Below are 22026 nucleotides of genomic sequence, written 5' to 3'. Positions count from 1 at the left end.
ACTGAACTCCAACGGAGCTTAAACTGACAACTTGCATCAAACTTCAGTGATGATGGTCAAAGTTCCCAAGGTACACTGAAAATCCCACTCTAAATGAAGACAGTAAACCCCACTAAAAAAGGTGAAAATCGCCCTTCTCCAAGAACAAGTAGGCAGCAGTATTTGACAGGTCTACCTTGGGAGGTTTGACGGTGTCAAAACGGAGGAATTGGAAAGCAGAGACCCATCACACACACGGGTGATCCACTGGTACCACAGCCAGCCTCCAGTCCTCCTCTGGGTTAAATTAAGAACAGTGTGGCACAAGGAAGGCATCACAACTCCCACACAGCACCTGTTGTTGCAAGATGTACCAAGCAGACCCATCACAGACTACCACACTGGATGCTCACCTCCTCCAGGTGTACAAAGCTATGGTCTGTGCTGCCCCTAAGAGTGGAAGATGCTGTAAGCATTTACGGTTTATAACCCTGGGCCAAGACAGCTAATGATATGGGTAACCTTTAATGACAAATTACTTCCACTGAAGGAAGAGGAGTATTGATTTATAGTGTTTCTCATGCAAAAGCCCATAGTGCCCCTACCTCTGCCAGAAGCTCAGTTCACAAGTCTCTGACAACCATGCTCTGAGGCAAATCACTCAGCAAGTCACTGAGAAGATACCATCATAGAAATAGAGATTCTTATCACAGGCACATTCACTTCAACAGCAGGTTTATTGCTTTGTCAGTGAGATTTCACATTTTGATTAAGGATTCTTTAAAGTACAAACCTGCATTTTGCCTAATACCATTAGCTTCAACAACAACCAATTCCATAACAAGTCTTCACTACATTCCACACAGGACTCATAAAAGTTTTCTTCGTGAGAATTAATGTGGCACTCTGCTTGTACCCACAAAAGTTGGAAACAGCTTGTCCATTGAGATTCCTGGCATTTTCTGATTTTAGAATAAGCAGAAGTGGCACTGAAGTAGTCTCTTACACGATACTGCTGTTGGGCTTTGCCAAAACGGGTAAGTGCAGAAGGCAGTGCTTAAAAATAGGGTTGGGGGATGTGACAGGAAAAAAATACACTTGGATGTTTCACATTCTGTGATGCAGAGTACATGGCAACAATTTTCCTGTTGTTATTCTAAATGCAATAAGTGTGGATTTCCCCCCACCCCCATGACATGCTCAACAATTTTAAAACTGCAGAGGAAACTGAAGATTTGCCCTACTTCTGCATAAACTGGTTTAGAAGAACACAGACAAAAGGATGACTTCCTTGAACGTCTAAACATTACTTTTTCTGGGAATAACATTTCAGGTCAATCCATGAATGGAAAAAAAATCCTGCAGTGTCCCCTTTTTAGACTCTGGATGTCAATGGGAGCAAGGCTCTTTTCTGTTGTTCTTTCTTTTTCAGTATTCCTCCTTGGTTTGGCAGACAGCTGTCTGGCCAATAATAGTAGATTACACAGTGATGAGGGTTCCAAACTTTTAATGGATAAAATAGTGGTTCTATATAACTTGGAAAATTTGGCTTGCAAATTTTATGCAGGACTCGAACAAATACAGGCTTGACAAAGGTGTGCTTGTTTCTGATCTGAATTGTTTCCAATTTTTAGTTCCAATTCCAGATGTTACATTAACTCCAAAAAACACAAATCTTTAGAAAGTTGAAAAAAGATACTTTAATTCTATTTCCACCAAAGGTACAATATGTACTGTATTTACAAATTGCAGAAAAAGAAACTCAGAAATAGCATGTGCTGGATTCAGCTGCTGACAAATGTTACTCATTGGAACAAAAATGCAGTCAAGTCTCAAATGTAGGTTCCACAATTCGTCATGGTTTTCTTCTAACAGTTAAGAATATTCCCAAATAAAACCACCTTGTTAAATGGAACCTGCTACATGATACTGAGCTTTAGAGGGTGTAAAGTTAAGAGAAGTTTTTAGTGCCAAGTTGTAGACAAGACTTATGTTTTATGTTTTGACTATGTTCCAGTCAAATACTCAAGATTTAGTTTTTGTGAGAGCTTGTTAGGAAGGAGGAAAAAAAAGAGGATGAAGTGAAAAAGGTTATTTCAGATAATGAAATCTGTAAACTTGTGCTTGTACTTATATCACTGGTAATACTTAATTTACCACCTCAAAGGCAGCAAATAAACAGAACAACCTGTTCCAAGCTTTGCAAATTGCTCCTTGCAGAAGATGACTCTGCTTTAGCCAAAAACATTGATGCAACCAAATCAATTCCTTATGGCTCCTTTTATCTTTTTAAGGTCAGTATTTGTCATGCAAGTTATCTGGAGTGTTTGTACCAATGGAACTACAAAAAAGAAGATCTTCTGCTAGCTTTGCTGAAGAAACGTAAAATAATCGCCCGCGTTATTTGTCTCTCCACAACATAGAATTTAAGGACATTTCCAGAAAACACAGTTGTCAGCTCAAATCCTCCAGAATGGAAGAGTCTCCACATTTGGAGAAGTGTTGATAATGTCCAAAAGAAAGCAGATTGCCTTAGTTCTGTACCTAAATTTATAGACAATAGGTAGTTTGTGTGTGCAAGAAGGGAAACATGTTTTAGAATTCAACCCCAGAATGCCTAATCTGGTTTTTGGAAAAGGTTTTGAGTATAGATAATTATTTTAAAATTAAGAAAATCTCAGAGGCAATGGAAATTAGGGGCTTTAAAAGGTTAGTTACATAGAAGCTGTTTAGTATTTTTGCTTTGTTGTTTTTACAGTTGATTACTGCTCTGTATCATCTCAAGATTATTATCTGGTCACTCCTCTTGGTGTCTGTTGAATTCTGGTGTTTGTGGAATTGTGCGACATGCATCTATCGATAGTGGGGTATATAATCAAGGATGAAGAACCCAAAAAGGAGGCTCTAAACAATATTAAAGAAGTGCTGGCATGGTGCACCAAGAGAAGGCTGTAAAACTGCAAGAGAACCAGAAACTGTGCAAACCAAACTGCAGCTACACTGTGTAAGGAGGGATCTTGATTTAAATATGCCCTTTGCATTGGGCTGGGTCAGATGGGTTTTGTTCTGCCGTCTGATCGAATTGGCCACCCATTCCTGCCCCTCCCCACATTACTGCCTCTCTCCCAGTCTCCCACTACACCACAGAAGTTTTGGTGTCCTGAAATCTGCCCATTTGACTGCACACAGTTCCTTTCCTTGAACTGATCCTGTCAAAAGAGTCTTGGTTTTAAAAGGCATGTAGGTCTTATAAAAAGCAATAAGGCAACTTCATTGCCCAGTTCAGCTGCAGACAGAATATTGCAGACAGGCCCGCAGAGCACCTTCTCTTGTGCTGCTGTGTCTTGTCCACATGGTGCTCAGGGGAAGGAACTTCAGAAGAGGCTTTGTGCTTACAAAAAATAATACATTGGTATCTTTTTTGGTATAATGCATTGGTCTGCTGTACTCTTATGCCTTAGGCATAAACTCAGCAAGCAAAAATTCCCAAACTAAAGATTTTTAAATATTTCCATGTAGAGCTACGACAGATTACTAGCTATTTTTCTAGTCTTATTTGCCTCTTGAATTTTCATGTGAGTCTCAATAACATCTTAGTGGCATAAGAAATTAACTGTCTGCACTGCATAGGCAAGAGAAGCTGCCACAATGTTGCCAAGTACTCTCCTATTACAGAAATATAAAGTAGGAGAGGTACTAGAAAAGCATGGTGCAACTCAACTTCAACAGCAGGCTTACTCCAGAAAGAGCTAAGAAATAAAAAGAAAAAAAATTTCTTTTTTTCCCAGGTCATTTTGAGACTTAATTCTTCCTTTTCCTTTTACACATGATTTCCCCACCTGTATAAACAGCCAAGCCTAATTATTGTTTTAACCCAACACATATCTGCCTTTCCCAAACAAGAAAGGAAATGAATGTCTAAAAAACCTGAAATTCATTATTGGGGGGGGGGGGGGGGGAAGGGAAGAGGGGGATCGGAAGAAAGTCAGTTTTGTCCCTGCAGAGAAACAAGGTGGGGGGAACAAAAGGAAACAACAAACTTTACACAACAAGAACTGCGGTCATTCCTACTATGGAGACACCTACAAGCCAGAATTGTGATTTGCACCCAGAAAGACTCAGTGTGGACACATTGTGAAGGACTGTCACAGCTGACAAACTTACTGTCTAGAAACACAGAAAGCAAAGAATGAAAGGAAACCCACAGAGGACCAGGATTAAGGGTCATGCAGTCCACGGCACAACCAAGGCAAGAGCCCAACGTGCTAACCAGGACCACAGTAGAACCATAGCCAGTGTTTCTTTCCAGACAGAGTAACTTACAACTTTTCATACCTCAACCTACCTTGCAATTATTTTTTTAAAAAGGCATAGATTTTACTATAATGAATAGTTTAGAAATTGTCTCAGCCACCCCAAATCTCCCATTCCTTTGGCAGCTTAGACAAGGCGTACTGCAAGTAAGAAACAGGATTTCTGATAAACAACAACAGGATTTCTGCAGAAGGAAGGGCACAAGCCTGTTAACATTACACAAGGAAGCAGTATCATGGAGGGCAGAACAAAATGCATTTGTTTATACTCTAACAAAACTAACTCAAGCAATGTGTGGCCATGAGTGATCTGATCATCCTGTTTTATGCACCATATTTCCTTTCTCCACCCTTCATTTATACTACATGGCTGTGCCTTCATTGCTAAAGAGAAAGATGTAATTTTTCCATTGAGACAGCTATTCGAATGTAAAGGTGCCCACGGAGAACTGGAAATTTTGCATCTAGTAAAAAGTCAGTGGCATTATTTCACTCCTCACCCAAGACTTCATAAGCTGCACAGAATTGCACTGACTGTCGGGAATTTTACATCAAGACTGCAGTATCAGTGTAGTAATTACACCTGTTTCAGCAGTGAAGACATCACCCAGGACTTTCACAGCAGGAACACTTCTTAGTGTCTGGAAAACATCCAGGGCATTTCAGATTAATGGCATTCCAAACAACTACTTCAACCACACACAACAGTGGAGAAAAATTAACAAATACTGCAGTCCTTCAGACACCAGACACATAACACTCACCACTGCATGCTCTGCCTAGCACTGAACACACTCACAGCTGGACTGAGGATCAGTGCCATTTGTCCTCTATTTGGTGAAAGCCTTTTAGCACAGTAAGTTTATTACAACCAGTTTTACACCTCTTCTATTTCCAGCTGTTGCAGACTGTTTCAGAGTTAGAATGTCCTGGATCCCACCCTCCCAATTAAACATGTGCATATCCTTTTACTTATTAAAAACACCACAAAATAGAGCTGCTAATACCAAAACCAATGTATGACCAACAGCCTAAAATAATGTTTCCAATCCAGAAATGTCAGACACTAGCACACTGTCAAGTACTAACTGCATTTTAAATTTTATAACCAAGACTGTTAATAAACATCAAATGCATTCAAGAAATTAGCATTTGCATTTAAGTAACTCCCTCCAGGTATGAATGACAATGACTAAATACAAAACAAACATCTGCCCTCTTATAATACAATAGGGTCTTATAAACCAGATTTAAGCCACAGATTAACATGCAAAGGGAAGGGTTTTTCTTCCTACATACTGAAGATGGAAGATTTGCTTAAAAATATATTATGCCCCAAATGTAAGGCTTATGCGAATAGTTTCAAAAGCAAACAGAAGACAACTTAAATTTATTTGTGAAATGCAAGAAAATTGAACATGCCGTCTGCATTCATCTAACCTTTGATGCACTGTCTGAAAGAGAAGGCTCAACTGCCAGAATGTTGTTAAACTAGAAGGAAAAACCTACCTTCTCTAAAAACAAGATGTAAACTAGACCACAAAACCATTCACTTTTGATGAAAAATTGCTTTCTCCTCAAAAACACCAAAAAAAGCACCTGCCAACAAAACCAACAACAAAAACACCCCAAGCCACACCAAACAAGCACTAACTCGAAGCATAATTGACAAAAGCCTTCCACTTTTATACTAAACTTAGGTTGCTCCTGTAACTAAATAATTGCTTCCAGTTAAGGCAACTGTCACCTTGTCCTTAGAGAAAATAATGTAATATTACAACAACAGTAGTGCCAAGTGGAAACAGGAAAGTCCTTTATCAAAAGTCCTTTATCATCTCGTAAAGAAATAAATAAAGATGCAAATGAAAATTAAAACTTTTTCTGCTTTAAAGAGGGGACCTAAATACCTCTGCAGCAAGGCGATTCAAAAATCATCAAATTACTTCAGAAAAGCCACCCAGGGGCTAGTAACTACAAGTTATTACCACCCATTCACTGTTGTGCAACAAGAAGCTGTGAAACGAGATGCTTTCTTTCCCCAGTGTTATTATCAACAAATGACAAACATCAGCTTTCTTAAGTTTTACTTAGAGGAAGTTAGAGCATCTAAAACCTCTCAAGAATATGTTCCACTGATTGGAGCATTAAGCTGTTTCCTTTATAAAACCTCCTAATGCAGAATATATTTTTATATAGATACACACACACACACACACATATATATATGCTTCATGAGACTTGACATCAAATGACACCAAACATTTCTAAACCTACTTAAGCCAAAATTTTCAAACCAAAAACTTCAGCTCATGCATTAATTGTCCAACGACACCGCAACATCAAAGGAGAAAACATCTATCTACTCCAGAGAACAGTTAATCCATACAATTAACCCTCCTTCACATCACATCACACTATAAATGCGAACACATGCTCCACTTCTGCATTGCTCAGAAGATTCTCCAAGATGCTATTCTTGTCACTAATGAGGTGCAGCACAAACAATTAAAGACTTGCAAAAATAACACACAGAGCTTGGATTTTTTATTTAAAAAAGAACCCCCAACACAGAGAACCATCACGTCACAGGCTGTGCAACATGTGAATTGCACAGAAACATGTGGCATCGTCCTTCCTTCAAAGCTGAATATGTTAGACCCATCAATTCCTTGATCTTTCAGTATCACAGTTTTATTAGTTAGAGAAAATTTTATTTAAGTCACATTTTAGGCTATGTCACTCTCCCTCTTTCTCCTCTCTGATGCACATATTTATTAATAATATTTTGACAGAGGAGGGAGCGTGGTGACGGAAGAACAGAAGGAAGTTAAAACAATAAAAGAACAGTTAAAACAATGAGTAAGGATAAGACATCCCATAAAACAAAAATATAACTAAGCAGGTTACTTTCAGGCCTAGTTTACTACATGGCCACACATTTTTGTGCTGTCACTAGAAGGAGCACGGAACTGAAGCAGAATGCTGCTTCAACTAAAACCACTGGACAAAACCCTCCATTTGAAACACAGCCTTGTCCTAATCTACACCAGGTGTTGCCAACCAGCTCCTTCTGCCTTAGTGTAGTGTAACACCATCAGTTACAAAAAGTTCCCAGTAGGCTCTAAAATAGATCAAATTGGTAAATTCACTGAATGGCATTACATTGTTGCAACTTCATTTGCATGATCTGCGCCCATGTATTGTATTTGGGGGGGAAAAAAAAACAAAAACACACACACGCGACCATTCTCCAGGATTTAGGAAGCAGTAACGGAACCAAACTGTTGCTGAGTTCTGTGTGAAATAAGCCTCAGGAAAAGAGTGAAAAAATAACTCAAACCTAAAGAAAACTGCAAATAAATCAAATTCTGGTGTTTTCTGGTAGTGCCAATCTCACAACTGTATAGAAAGATGTATTTTGAGGCAGCCAACAGATAAGTTTCGGGAAACCTTGTTTTTTATAACGTGAACTTGCAGCTGTCAGAATTAGGAAGTTTTGTCCCATTTCAGACACTGGGAAGAATTTTGAAACCATTACTGCTTTGCCAGTGCAACAGGTGGAGCTGGAGTTGGGAGATGTGTAATATCCAGCAGAGTCTGACCATATACTTGGCACATGCTCAGCCAAATGTGGGAGAAAGCATTCTGTGCCTGCCTATCTGCTGTACACTGATCTATCTGTCGGTGTTTCGGGATCATCCTAGAAAAAATTTTCCTCTTAGGATTAACTAATATTTATGACAAGGCTTTGAATAAACTAGCATTCCATGTTTCAAAGTCTTCACGGACGAAGATAATAAAACACAGTCACTTCTGGCCACATACAAAGAGATCTCACAACTGACATCATACACATCATTAACTGCAAAAAAATCCCCCCAAAAAAACCAAACAAAAAAAAAAGCAAACAAAAACCCAAACAAACAAACAAACAAAAAAACCACCCAAAACAAACAAACAAAAAAAACACTAATTTTTTTTCCCAGTCATCTTACCTTCCCAGTGAATGCCAAAGTAGTTTTGGAATTGAATTTGAATAGCTTAAAAGCTAAACTTTCGTTACAAGAAATGTTGCCAAGCATACTAAGCAAACACAAGTTACTCAAATACTCACAGTAATCTGTTCCCAGTGTCCTGCTGAAGTTTAAATACGAAAATAACCCTGTGAAGTCCATTCCCTTTTATAAACAGCCAACATTAGTTCAGACTTTATAATAACAAACTGGTGCTAAAATTTCTTTTTGCAGTTTTAAGTGTGTGCACATAATGTTTAAACATCTCCCACTGTGCTTGACTGCTCTATTCTTGCACACAAAACATCCCAATTTAAAAAGAAAAAAAATTATCAAAATTAGTTCCTGGAGAAAATCAGATGTTTCTGTAGAATTTGGTGTACTGCTTCTCACACACAATAAAGTGGAAGACAAGTTACACAGGAGAAAGCACTGCATGCAGCTGCAATTCAGCACAGCAGCTGGCAAACTATATTTTTATCCCTGCAACCTCCCTGCAATCCTCAGTTGATGCCCAAGGCTTGAGAAACCATGCAAAAGCTTTTCATTAGTAATGGAACATTGTTCCTCAAGTGCTGTGAAGCTTTACTGATGCCACTGATCAGTTCCTGCCAACACAGTGGTTTGCAGCAGTGATGGAACTTGTGCATCAGCAAAGAGACACCTGAAGTCATTTTTGTTTCAAACAGAGACCAAGGTTTTACTAATAAAATTTAAATAAGTTAAAAAAAAAACAGAAAAAAACCGCAAAACCCCACACACAAAAAAACCCCACAAAAATCCAAAAACAACCCACAAAACAAAAAAACCAAACAAACCTGCTGCTACAGTTTCAAAATAAGCAAGAAAGAATGTGTAAAGCAGTTTCCTCATAACTCAATGGCCAGGGATCTAAACACCTGGAGAATTTACAGTAATTAGAAAATACAACAGCAGGATTTACAAGCAACAGAACAAATTCCTACCCTACACTAGTACACACAAGTTGAGTGTACCTGTCCCACACCATGACTTCCCAAGCAAATCAGTATTTTTACTGTTGTCCATTCAAACAAGTCCTCCCACCCACCTCTGCCTCATTGCCAAATGTGTCTGAAAGACACTCTTGCCACGGGACCCAAAGTGCTCCCACAGACTCTGGGAAGGCTTCTGCCCTCAGAAATGACTCTTTGTGGACAAAAGGATCCTAAGAAGCCATCAACGAGTGTATGGAAACGTGACATGTTATAAACAGCCATGATAATGAAACAGTTTACATCAAGATGTGACCAGCAGATGCTCAGATTCAGTAACATGAGCCTGTAACTCACTCTCAATCCCCACAGTGTGAAATGAGTTCCAAGACCAAGACGAATACAAGACCATAATAAAGTATTCCAGAACTAATCTTTGTGCATTCCAAAATACAAGCACCCCAGGGGAAGTAATTGTGGAATAGCTGTTAGATTTTGAATTCATGTTCAACCTCAAACAAAGCAAGTTTTGTTACCCTACAAAAGCCTTATAATCTGTACAAGGAAGGAGATCCTAACAGGCCCCAAGTAAGTTCCTCAAAGTTGAACAGTTCAGTACATCTCCTTTAGAAAGAAAACTCTCCTATGGCCCTGCAACACTGACTGCACAGAATCCCAGGAGTCAGAAAAGCACAAAAGACAGGACCCCAGAATCTTTACCTGTATCTACCAATGTCTTCTATATGGGTAGAAGTAGGCATTTTGCACATATAAGAGCAGCACTATCAAGAAGCAAAGACTGTTTGGAGGACCAAGTCAGCTGTATCAAGAACTTACAGTACTCCACATCCTCCCTCATTGCACAGATTTCCTTGGGGGGGGGGGGGGAGGGGGGGGGAACCAACTAAAAAAAAAAAAAGGGAAAAGAAAAAAACCACCAAAAACAAAACAATGAGGCAGGAGGTCAACACTCACAAAGATCCCATAGCCATTTTCTGGGAAAACAAGTTACTTGCATCATTCCCCACATGCAATAAACTCTGGGCTGGCTGTATTCTGCCTCTGAGGACCAGCACCAGATGTGCTCTATCTCCAGATGACAGGAGTTCCATAACCTGGGAATCAGCAACCAGCACTATTTTCCACAAACTAATTAATGTCAAGATGGTGAAGGACCAGATGTGTCAAGGTGGTTAAGACCCAAGGTAAATGAATCCTAGATCACTTACACATTTTGCAGGTAACAATGGAAACCTTAATTTGGACCATGTTAAGTTGAGAGATAACATCAAGAGAGGTCACAATTATTTCCATGTGCTCATCTTCTCTCCATTGTGCCCTAGACTGAATGAGAAGCAGCAATACACAAACACACATTCAGTTGCAGCTTCTCCAGTTTCACCAATTCTGCCATGGGCAGACAATGTTAGTGGAGCCACACGCTAAAGGGACAGCAGGCAGCTTTTCCAAACTGCCAGAAACAGTAGGGTGGTTTGGGGCTGGTTTTTTGTTTTGTTTAGGGCTTGGTTTTCTGCCTTTCATTCAATAATGCTGCCTCCTCATCCTACTTAAGGAAAGAACCAAATAAGTTCCCAAGAGCTCTCTTGACCACTGGGTAATAAAAATTACCCACCTACAGACATTTCAGCCTTTAGCAATCTTGGCACTTCATACAGTCAGGGGAGAGGGGGGAACAACACAAAGGAAGCAGGTAAAAGTTTTAAAAACAATATACAAAACCCTGCCTAGAAGAGCTTTCAAGTGAAGAAGAAATACTACCAATATAGGAAAGTGATACAGCATCCAGAAATTGCAATGCAAAGACTGCAAAAGGTATGGAAAGTGATTATGCAAGGTCAAATATTTAGGTGCAGAGCATTGATCAGGCATACAATTTTGATGAATAAAATACTCAATGCCCTGCCTTTTAAGGAATACTTTACCTATCATCCTGTTAGTTTGAGGCTTCATTTATCTCTAATGGAACAACAGTCATTAAGAGAACAATGCAATGAAGTCAAACAAAGCATATTCCTAGATTTGGAGTAAATGGAGTAATCCACGGTTATTTAAAAACCATATGCACAGAAGATGGTTCTGAGGTGCTTCTTGTGTAAAACACTCCAAGCTGCATTCAGAGACCATTTCTGAATCATTGTCACCTGTAGTGAGACAAAATGCTGAGAGTTAACAGACTTCAGGGCATGCTTTGGTAACACCACCAAAGCCAAATCCAGGTATACTGAATTCCAGTCCCATACCTGGTGACTGTGAAACTCTCCTCCTTAAAATTCTGTGTCAACACCTAACATCAGGCATTCAAGTCTACATAAAAAGTATGGTTGTGGTTTTCTGGCTTATGGAGAGTTTTTTTTTTTTCCAGAAACAGGAGGTTATTCAATAACACAGGCATTAGAATGAAAGGGGAAAAAACAGCAGGAGAAACTGGTTAACCAAGTGTGTAAGCATGTGAGAACATAGGTACCTGCTGTATACATGCTCACACATAGACATGAGGAAAACCTCCCCATCACCACCCCATTCCCCCAAAAGTCTCACACCCTTCCCTGTGTAAATACTTCACCCTAAACTAGCCAGGACCTTGCAAGGTTACTTCTGTCTAAGTCAGCAGTTTTCTAAACTAGGAGCAACTCTGTCTCTGCTCCAGGAAACCTGAATGGTCTGGGAGCTACACACAAGCTGCAGAGCTCATTTGAGCTGTCTGCAACTCTTACAGAACACCTGCAGACCATGGTTTATTCACTGCAAGTATAACCAATGCTTGCAATTGTGCTGGTGTCTGTGCATTTCTCCAAATTTCACCATTAGCTACAGTGTTCACAGAAACCAAGTTAAGAGAACCCTTAAAAATTCAGTTACTCTATTCAAAAAGTCCTGAGGAATATTTGCCCACTCTTTAGAGGATGCATGGCTCCTTCTGTTAAGTTTCCATACCCGGCTTTTGCAATTGAAAAGTGCACACTTTTAACAGCAGCATAGAACACCTCCTTCCTCCTCCTCCTCCTCCTGTGCACAGATTCCAAAGTCACAGCTGACATCCAGCCAGGGGGGTTTGTGGGATAGATATGTAAGATAGGCCAGATGAGACGAAAATCCAAGTTCATACAGGTTTTAGGGGCAGGAAAAGACTGCAAATGATTCAATTCCAATTTATTGAGGCTCCACCATAATTTTGCCTGCCTTAGCTACACCTACCTACTCTCACCATGTAGCTTGCCTAATTAAGTCCAGATGTGTAACTGTTTCTGAGTATGCCCCTTCTATAACTGAACACCGGCAAACTGGAGATTTAGAACATAAGTAATAGTCTGCCACATTCAGACAGTAAAAAGCATACAGTTAAAATTCAGACAGTCCAAAATACCCCCCAACTACGTATTTCTTTTACTCAGCCTTTGAAGATACAGATAATGCATAGATTTTTTAAAATCATCCACAGCTGGGCAGACTAAGTGGGAAATGACACCCATGTGCATTTTCATCCTCTTAGCTTTCACTTGGAACACAAATAGCTCAGCAGTTTAATTTGCTTTTATATCGTTTGGGACAGACACATCCAGGTAAGTCAGCAATACAGATTTCTGAGGTTAAAACATTTTCCCTTTGGGGAAAAAAAAAAAAAAAAAACCACCATAGATGCTTAAACACCTCATACTTCAAGCTACTGAATTTCAAGCAGGGGAAGTAATCAGGGAAAAAAATCTAAAGCAAAACTATTTATATAATATTTTATGTCCAAATTCATTCCTACAGGGCAGGCAACTCTATTCTGAGCTTTTTCTAAAACCAGAAACCTTTCAACAACTGAAAACAAAGCAAAAGGTAACAGAGAAAAGAGGAAATATGGTGATCATGAGTAAACTTCCTTTAAGGGGACAGAATACATAAGTGACACTTTATTTGAAATAACTAGTTATACAAAGCCTCCAAAGCTCTTGGAACAATATGCACAATGTAAGTAGGGGCCAATATATATATATATTTAACACTGGGTAATTTATGTTTCAGTGGCCAAAGGTGACACCTTCTATAAAACAAAGGATTAGGGTTTTGGTTTTCATGTTCTGCTGCTTTGAGAAGTTCAAGAAACAGCATACTGACTTTTGTATTGGCTTCAAGTGCTAAGAAAGAACACCAGGTATGTTAGATAGACATTCCCTAGCTAGATTACAGAAATAAATCTCATAACCTCCCATTCCTTTTCTTCCTTGAATCATTCACTGTCATCAGCAGAGACAGCTTGTTACCTCAGAGGCAAATTCTCGCTTTTTCTCTTCCTCTACAATGAAATGTAAAAGAGAGAAAAAGATAGCTCTATTTCAGAATATATTTTCCTGGCATCAGTAAGACACTGCAGCCCCCTTTTCTTGTCCCCCTGCACTGCTGGTGGGGAGGAAGGAGAAAAATTGGAAATAAAATTAAGTCAGGGAGGAAAGGAAGGGTGATGAATAGGTATTTTTAAGATTTTGTTTTAATCCTCATTATCCTACTCTGATTTGATTGGTAATAAATTCAACTAATTTCCTCAAGCTGAGTTTGTTTTGCCCAGAACAGCAATTGGTGAGTGATCTCTGCCTGTCTCTACCTCAACCCATGATCCTTTCATTAAACTTTCTCTCCCCTGTCCAGTTGAAAAGGGGAGGGATAGAGCAACTTTGGTGAGCACCTGGCATCCAGCCAAACCACCACAGAACTAAAAACAGTATTGTGAAGACAAATACACAGCAGAAATATTTCCAAATGCCATGGGCTTTGTGACTGTCCTTCTAAAGCAATCATTTTTGGCCCAGAAATCTTATTTTTGTATCTGAACAAAAACTTGTAAAAACTGTCCCTCATTAGTTGTTTGAAAATAATCCTTGAACATTAGTAATTATAGTAAAGACAAGTCCTTTCACATTTCCTTGAGTATTGTATATGTTCCACTTTAGAACTAAAACTAGAGAAATCAGAAGAGTTTCTAAAATTTGACACACTGTCATTTCAACACTCAACAGCCTCTCCAGACAAAGTCTTGTTACACAGAAACATGCCACAGCTTTCACAACACCCTAGAAACGATGGGCTGAAGGAAAACAACATGACAAAGTGCCCAAGCACCCCACTGTGTGCAAGGAAGAGCAAAACCTCATAACAATAATGCAGCTAACAGACCACCCACTCAATGTCACAAAAAATACCCTTCAGTCTCACCTGAAGGAACGGATTTAAAAGATGTGTTATTTAGGAAGTCTGAGAAACAAGAAAAAAAAAATCCTAACTACAAAGAAATCAAGATTGAGGTGGCATAAGCCAGAAAGTCCCTAGAGATGTGTCATGGTGGGAGCCCTGAAAAATCTTTTACCTACCCCATGCACAACCCAGCTGTTTGCTTCAAGAGCACACACTAAATAAAAACAAGGTACTTCTGAACACCACCATCACAGAAAGTCCACTAAAAAAGCATTTCATCTCTTACAGCAAAGCCAAAATGAAGCAACTTGACCTTCTTGATGGCCATACTTTACAGCGTGATGCTGTGTGAACAAAAAGAACACCCAACCAAAACCAAATCAACACAATTTAGTTACATTTCTTGTGTTTTAAAGACTTTTTTTTGCCTCTTCTTAAGCCCAGCTAATACGAGTTCAATCTTCCTTTTCTGCTCTGAAGGACAGAAAATGTGTTTGTGCAAAATCGAAATAGTACAAGGACTGGAAAAAGCATCCATGAAACTGGAATCACAATTTCCACAGAAGGCATGCTGAAGTTATTGACCAGGATTTAATTGTGTTACTGCTGTTAGGGGTAATCTGTGCCTAATTCAAGCCCTGGAGTATATGCTTAAGCCATAAATACATACAGAATTCTATAGAATTTCTCAAATGATGTACCAACAACCGATGGATTATAGCAGCACTGTACACTTTCATCATCTGAGTCTTCTCAGATTCTCTACTCCTTTTCCTTCTGATTTACTTAAAACCAGAAGTGAATGGCAGAAAAGAAAAAGAACAAAATCACATTCTAGTAACAGTATATGATTGCCAAATCCCAAAGCCAAGAAGTTCATTAAGCAGGTCCATGCAATCCACAGCTACTCCTGTTACATCTGCCCAGAGGTGCAGAAACACAATGCAGACAACGCTCTCTCACACTCTCTGGCCTTGCTTTACTCTTAAAAACACCACAGAAAAAAGGGGTTAAGCTTCTGCCTCTACTGACTGCACTCTCCTACCTCCAGTCTAATTCTTGAAGGCTGAGGATTAAGAATCCCCCCCAGGGCTAATTTATCATCTTAGCAATCACGTGTAACAAGTCACTTCCAAAAACCTGTACTAAAAAATGCATAATGGATCATATTTAATACAACAACATGGTGAAATAAACTAAATATGCAGTCATGGCTTTTAAAGAAATGGCAACAGAAAACCTCCAGAATCACCATCACAAAATTAATTTCTGAGCCACATGAAGAGATATCAAGATAAGTAACTCACTCATCTATCTCCCTCTCAGACAAAACTCAAGCAAACAGGTGTCCTCTAAGGACAGAACTACCAGACTAAAAGCATTACACTTTCACAGAACACCATATGCCCTTTAACAAGAATTGATGAGAAAAAAAAATGAAAACCAAGACCTTTGTGTAACCAAATAAAAACCAGAAATACAATTTCCATCTTTCTACTTTCCACAGTAGAGGGGACACAACACACTTGCAACTTCATTTTTCCAGTTGCATCACCTTTCACCATAGCTCAGGAACACCACATTTGATTTACTGAACAATTACCTGGTTTACGTCTATAGTCTCAACAGGAAGACCAGAGTTCAAAACTTCTGCCTGCCACAAGGACAACTTTTGTTACTGTTTAAAGCAAGCAAACTTTAGCTGAGGAAACTCAATTTCCTTATGTATTATAGAAAAATAATAGATGCCATCCTTGCAGATCATTCAGAATTAGCTAAAAATACATACAGCATTTCAGAAAGTGACAAAAAAAATTCAACAATTATTATATTATTGACCAGGCACATTCTTAAGCACACATGCCAACATTTGAGCTTCTCAGACCACTGACAATCTCACCAACAACCTACTACTGCATCTGCTGTAAGTGTTCTTTATTGCAACAGCAAAAAGCCTTCATACTCTGAAATGAAGACAATTCTGTAGCTGATTTACAGTCAAGAAATCTCTTTTCCCAGTAGGCTGTTTCCATTAAGTTAATCTAACATACCACAAATTATTTACTGGTTTGAAAGCAGTTTCAATTGCTTTAGCAGTTTTATCATCCAGAGCAAACACACCAATTTAAATCAAGCATGTGTCAATTTACTGGCATCCTTGCAAAAGTCGCCTACGGATTTAACATCAGTACAAAATGACACCTTATATCTGTCTGTACTGGCAGGCAAAGTGTGAGTCAAGCAAGAATAAAGGAAAGAACAGCTAAATTAAAAAATTTTGTTTATTACATAGACCCTCAGCACCCTTACCTGCCCATCCCCCATTCCTTACACTCTTTGAGCTTCTCAGTAGAACTGTGTGGATTAACAGATATTTTCCGTCTTTAGTAAACAGAAGCCACAAAGATGAGACACTGCTAAGTTCCACATTCCAGTTTTTTTGAGAGAGAAGAAACCAGAAAAATTGTTGGCCCATAAGCTCCTAACAAACAACTGTACTGAACAATACTTTGTGGGACATCATTCCCATTTTCTTTCCTGCTCTCACCACAACTGTTTCATCACACAAAATCTCAAGAATTGCTAAAAATATCCTTTGACTCTATCATAAGCTTTTCCATAGCCTAACTTAATGGCAGTTGGACTCTCCAGAACTACTTTTTCCAGTTTAGAAGTACCAGATGTGAGCTATCAGGAGATGGCACATCTTTGCCTTCTTCAGAAAGACCTCAGTGTCCAAACAGCACACAGATTTGGCTAGTCAGCATCCCTAACCATTATCTTAATTACTTGTTCCTGTCCCAAGCGAACTTGCAGTGTTGTGAGACATGTCCTGTCAGAAAGAATAGGAAAAAGAACAATCCACATGCCTCAAATTCTAAGGAAAATGCTGCTTTCCACTGTGCACAGTAGAGCTGCACTGTTTCTGGCCTGTGCCACAAACCTGGGGGGATAATTGTCCAACTGTCTTTGAACCTGAAGCTCAGGTTGGTACCTATATGAGTTCTCCACAGAAGTCTTGAGCAGAAAATAACATCCATTTCTTTCAAGTGTTCTCAGTGCTGTAGGTTTCTTTTCAGTCACATCAACTCCCAAGAGAAATTCTGAACTCAAAAAAGCCAAACATTTTGAATGTTTAATAGCTCTTGGGTAAAACACATAAGGAAAAAAAAATATGATTATTTCTTATAAGGAAGGTATTGTAGGTAACTTCATTTCTCTTCAGTGTAAGAAGAAATTTAAACCAAATTATTTCCCCGGGGTCTCAAGATGGCAGGCTGCTTTCATACCATACAGTAAGTTCACAAGAAATACTCATCTGACATGAAGCTTGTCTTTGTCGCTACAGCTGTTTCTGAGCACCACCAATTGAAATTCACCAAGAGAAATGTATTTCTGCTCTGACAAAAAGAGATACAATTGCTTTGAAATGTACACTTGTTAATTTTTAACTAGAAGCAGAGTTACAGTAGACACTCTTACATAGTAAGTCAGGTGTGTCTATATTCCAGAAGAGGTTTTGTAACCTTTATTTCTTGTTATGCTGCCAAATCTTGCCCTAACACTAAAGGATAACAAGTTCCCAGAAACAATCTCTGTTTGCTAAGAAGTTACCTTGGCTTGCCTATTCCAGAAACATGCAGGACTGAGAAATTTTACAGCTGGGACAAAACCCATAGCCTATTTTACTAACAACTGCATTATAAACAACTAAAAAATCTTAGCTAAAGCAGCAAGAGGCAAGGGTGGAACTTACCCTGGGGTATCGATGAAATACTTTCAGGTTCTTCTAAGTACTGACTTTGTGTGTCATGCTGATCTACATATTTCAGACATCTATAGTAGGAGTGATTTTAAAGCATCTGTGCACTTTAATAAAAGTTTAAATAATTTAATCTAAAATGAAATAGTAACAAATTAGTTCAGATACCATACCTAAAGACAGTTAAACCCATTTAACTTTCCCTGGAGAGAGAAGACTCAGTGCTTCAAAAGTATCAACTTAAACTTCAGAGCCAACCTGAACTTTCATTATTTCCTCACTATTTCAAGAGGATTTATGACCATAATTTGTGACAGACCCTCACATCATGCTAGTAGTAGTTACCAGGAAAACAGCCCCCTAAATCAATGACAGACTGACTGAAATGGCACTGAAATGCACTTCAGGACTCTTACACAGCACATTTCCCTGTCATAAAATTAGTAAGCGATTTTTCCTGCTATGTTCTACATTCAAGCACAGCAACAGGTTTCACTAGCTATAGGTTATCTCAGGAAAACAGTAGGGACTAATAGTCATTCTAGGGTTGTGCTCAACAGCATGTTTTACCTCGTGCTCATCTCTAGCTTCAAAGATTTGCAACCATCACATTTCCCTGTGTCACGCTTCTCTCTCCACCTTTCTGTATCCTGCGTTTATTGGAGGAGGCAAATAATTGTTGCATTAAAGAAAACTGAGATACAATCGCACAGTTTTGGGAAACATTCAAGTGCATGACAAGGCCCAGTTAAGCAAGCATTTGCAAGCTTAAGTAAAACTAGTTCTTGCTTGAGATGGTTCTTAAGCAAGCATTATCTCAACTTACTTGAACATTTTAAGACCCCTACATGAAATACCCACTGTGCAATAGTTAAGAATCTAGAATTTATATTATTTTCACAAAAAAATGAAAAAAGCATTAAATACTTTGCAAGAACAAGAAATTTCCCCTTTCTTCCTAAGGATGAACCAAATGCAATGATTGTTTTGTCTCTCCACAGTGAAATGAGTCAAGTACAAGCCATATCTAAAACAGGTTTATCATTATTTCAAGCCACATAAATCAAACCACTCCTGACACCACCACATAGAGAGCAAGAACTTAGCTCTACAGCAAAATAATTTCATAGCCAAAGTATTCAAGATCTATTATAACATGCCAAACTTCAGTGAAGCTTTAGTGCTGCAGAAGCTCCAGCAGATCCCCAATCATGCAGAGATGCATTTACATATTTGTAAGATAAGAACATCAAAATACTTCTAATAGCTAAAAGTCGGGCATCTCCTTACAGAGTAGGGATTCTCAGACAGGGAATTAAATCCATGGAGAGCCTCTCGTAGTACATCCATGCTCCTTCTAAAATGAGGACAGATGATCTGTCCTTAAAAGTGCTGTCCAGATCAACACAAAAAAACCTTCCTACTAAGTAGGCAGGCAATGTCATTAAGATCTATAACTAAGACTCCTTCACTAATTCTTAAAAATGGTACATTTGTAGCCAAGTTCTTCCATGCATGTTAAGGAAGGTGACTGTTCATACCAAACATGCACTATATAAAATGAATCACTCTCAAACTAGGTGAAAGAAAACCAAACTCCAAGTTAGAACTTACTCCTTAGTTTTATCATGAACTCTTATTTTCCTAAGAGCTCCAAGTGCTAAGTTATCCCTTTATAAGAATACCCTTTTTTATTAGAGCCTGTTGAGTAAATGTAGGGAAATCCTTTAAAAAGCCTTCATGTAAGAATCATAGAAGTCAATTTCCACCCTCCACCCCCCAAAAGCTACATTAGCTTCATTCAGTCAAGCAGGAATGTGAAAATCTTTACACAAACATAAGTGCTCAGAAGGAACAAACCACGCTTCAGGTTTTCAGAAACATTTTTAAAAGATTGTGGCAGTGCATATGGAGAAGGTGAGCCCTGTGATATGAAGGCTATCTTTTTGATATAATCCAGACAGAATAAGCAATACATAATACACACCCACACAGAGTTCCAACTAAAAATACAGAATGATGATGCCAGCAGAAAATGGTCGGTTCTCCTGCTCTAAATGACAGTTCTAATAATTACAGGAGGTTTGAAAAGGTGGGTGGCCTAATAAAAAGAGGCCCTGAGGTGATATTCTGACAGCCTTGGCCACGCTGCCGAGTTTTCTAAACTACCTAGGAAATCGCAACAACCAGGCTTCAGCTTGCTCAAGCACCGAGGTGGTGTATTCAGGCAGACCACATGCAGCAGCAAAAAACCAGAAGTCTCGCACATGCAGCCCGAACTCCCCGTCTTGGGCGAGACAAAGTCGGGAGCGAAGCCGCACGCAGGAGAAACGGAGAAGGAACGGACGCCGGCCCGCTCCCCACGGGTGCTGCAGGCACAGCACAGTCTCCGTTCATTTGCGATTTAAAAGGATTAGCACACTCACTTCAAAACGGGACGGCCAAGGGAAAGCGGAGGGCAGGCTCCGTGCCCGGGACGGGCCACCCGGACCGCATCGCCCGCCGGGCCGGACCGGACCCCCGCCCGCCGGTGCCGCCGCCGCAGAGCCGCCCGCAGCCTCACCTCGGAGCTGGGGAAAACACAGGGCACGCACACCAAAGTCTCCTTCCCCCCACCCCCTCCCCGGGCCGGCCAAGAGTTTGAGCGACACCCGACACCGACCCCTCCAAACCCCGCAGAAATCCCTGCCCGGGACCGCGGAAGGACGGCAGTGGGAGGGTGTGGGGGTGGGCGACTTTTGTCTCTCTTTTTGCAACTGTGCGCGTTTACCTGAGCCGCCCCCGAGGGAAAACCGCCTCGTCCCCCCAGCGGGATATGTCCCGAGGGAACAGGGAGGAGAGGCCTCCTTTTCCTGAGCACCCTTTTTGCAGGAAAGAGGGGCGAGGAGCAATAGTTTTCTGGGGGAGCGGGCGCAGGCAGCCTCCCCCGTCCTCCTCCCGACCCGTCTCGTCCATGTGCGCGTCCTCTCCCTCGGCGGGAGCCTGGCCCAGCTCCCGCCCCACTCCCGGCGGAGCGCGGGGGAAAGTTTGCCCAAGTCCGACAACAAAAGGGACAGCGGCGCTCGCCTCCCCGCCGGCCCGGGCCCCGCAACGCCCCGACGAGCTTACCCCCGGCCGAGCCCGGCTCGCAGCGCAGCACCGAGGCGGCGAGGAGCCGCAGCAGCAGCAGCAGCGGGAGCGGGAGCGGCGGGGCGGCCGCCGCCTCCATGTTGTGCCGCCGCAGCAGCTGCCGGAGCGCACGGAGCGTCTCAGGCAGGCTCCATGCTCGGGGCGCTGCGCTCGGCGAGGAGGGAGGCGGGGAAGGGGGGAGGCGCTGGAGCCGACCCTCCTCCTCCTCCTCCTCCTCACGCCGCCGCCAGGGAGGGGGCTGGGATGGAGGATCCCGGCTCGCACCGCATCCCGGGAGCGAGCGGGGGCGCACCGTCCCGCCGAGGCGCGTCCCACGCGTGGGAACACCTGGCCGCGCGGGATGGAGGTGGGGCTTGCTTCTTTATCTTGTTAACTCCCTTCTGGAGCAATTACTCCAGAGCCAGCCGGGAAGGCTGGAGAAGATGGCTCGCTGCGTTTTCCTAAAGCAACCTTTCGCCGGTGGATTTGGAAGTTAACAGCGGGGACGGCCGCCCCTTTTTCTCTCCGGGAAAAAGTGGTTTTCTTCCCGAACGGAGGTTCATTCTTGCCTTTCTCCTCTCCCCAAAACAGACATCTTATTAACTCACTCTTCTACAAAAAATTTTACAAAGAAAAATGCATTCAATAACAGTCCTTCGTTGCCTTCCTTTCCCCAGTCCCTGTTAAGCACGCCACCTGCTCCT

General features: G+C 40.8%; 1 protein-coding gene across 1 annotated transcript in view; it reads right to left on the bottom strand.

The window, feature by feature from the left end:
• LRP5 (LDL receptor related protein 5) overlaps window positions 1–21422 on the bottom strand; it is a 130619-nt gene extending 109197 nt beyond the window's left edge. Inside the window, exon 1 of the mRNA XM_062494691.1 lies at window positions 21323–21422. Within this exon, the coding sequence (XP_062350675.1) occupies window positions 21323–21422 (100 nt within the window). The remainder of the gene's footprint in view (window positions 1–21322) is intronic.
• Between the last annotated feature and the right edge of the window lie 604 nt (window positions 21423–22026).

This window comes from Cinclus cinclus, chromosome 6 (genome assembly GCF_963662255.1).
Source record: "Cinclus cinclus chromosome 6, bCinCin1.1, whole genome shotgun sequence".
Classification (NCBI taxonomy): Eukaryota; Metazoa; Chordata; class Aves; order Passeriformes; family Cinclidae; genus Cinclus; species Cinclus cinclus.
This window is presented reverse-complemented; position numbering and strand designations above follow the sequence as displayed.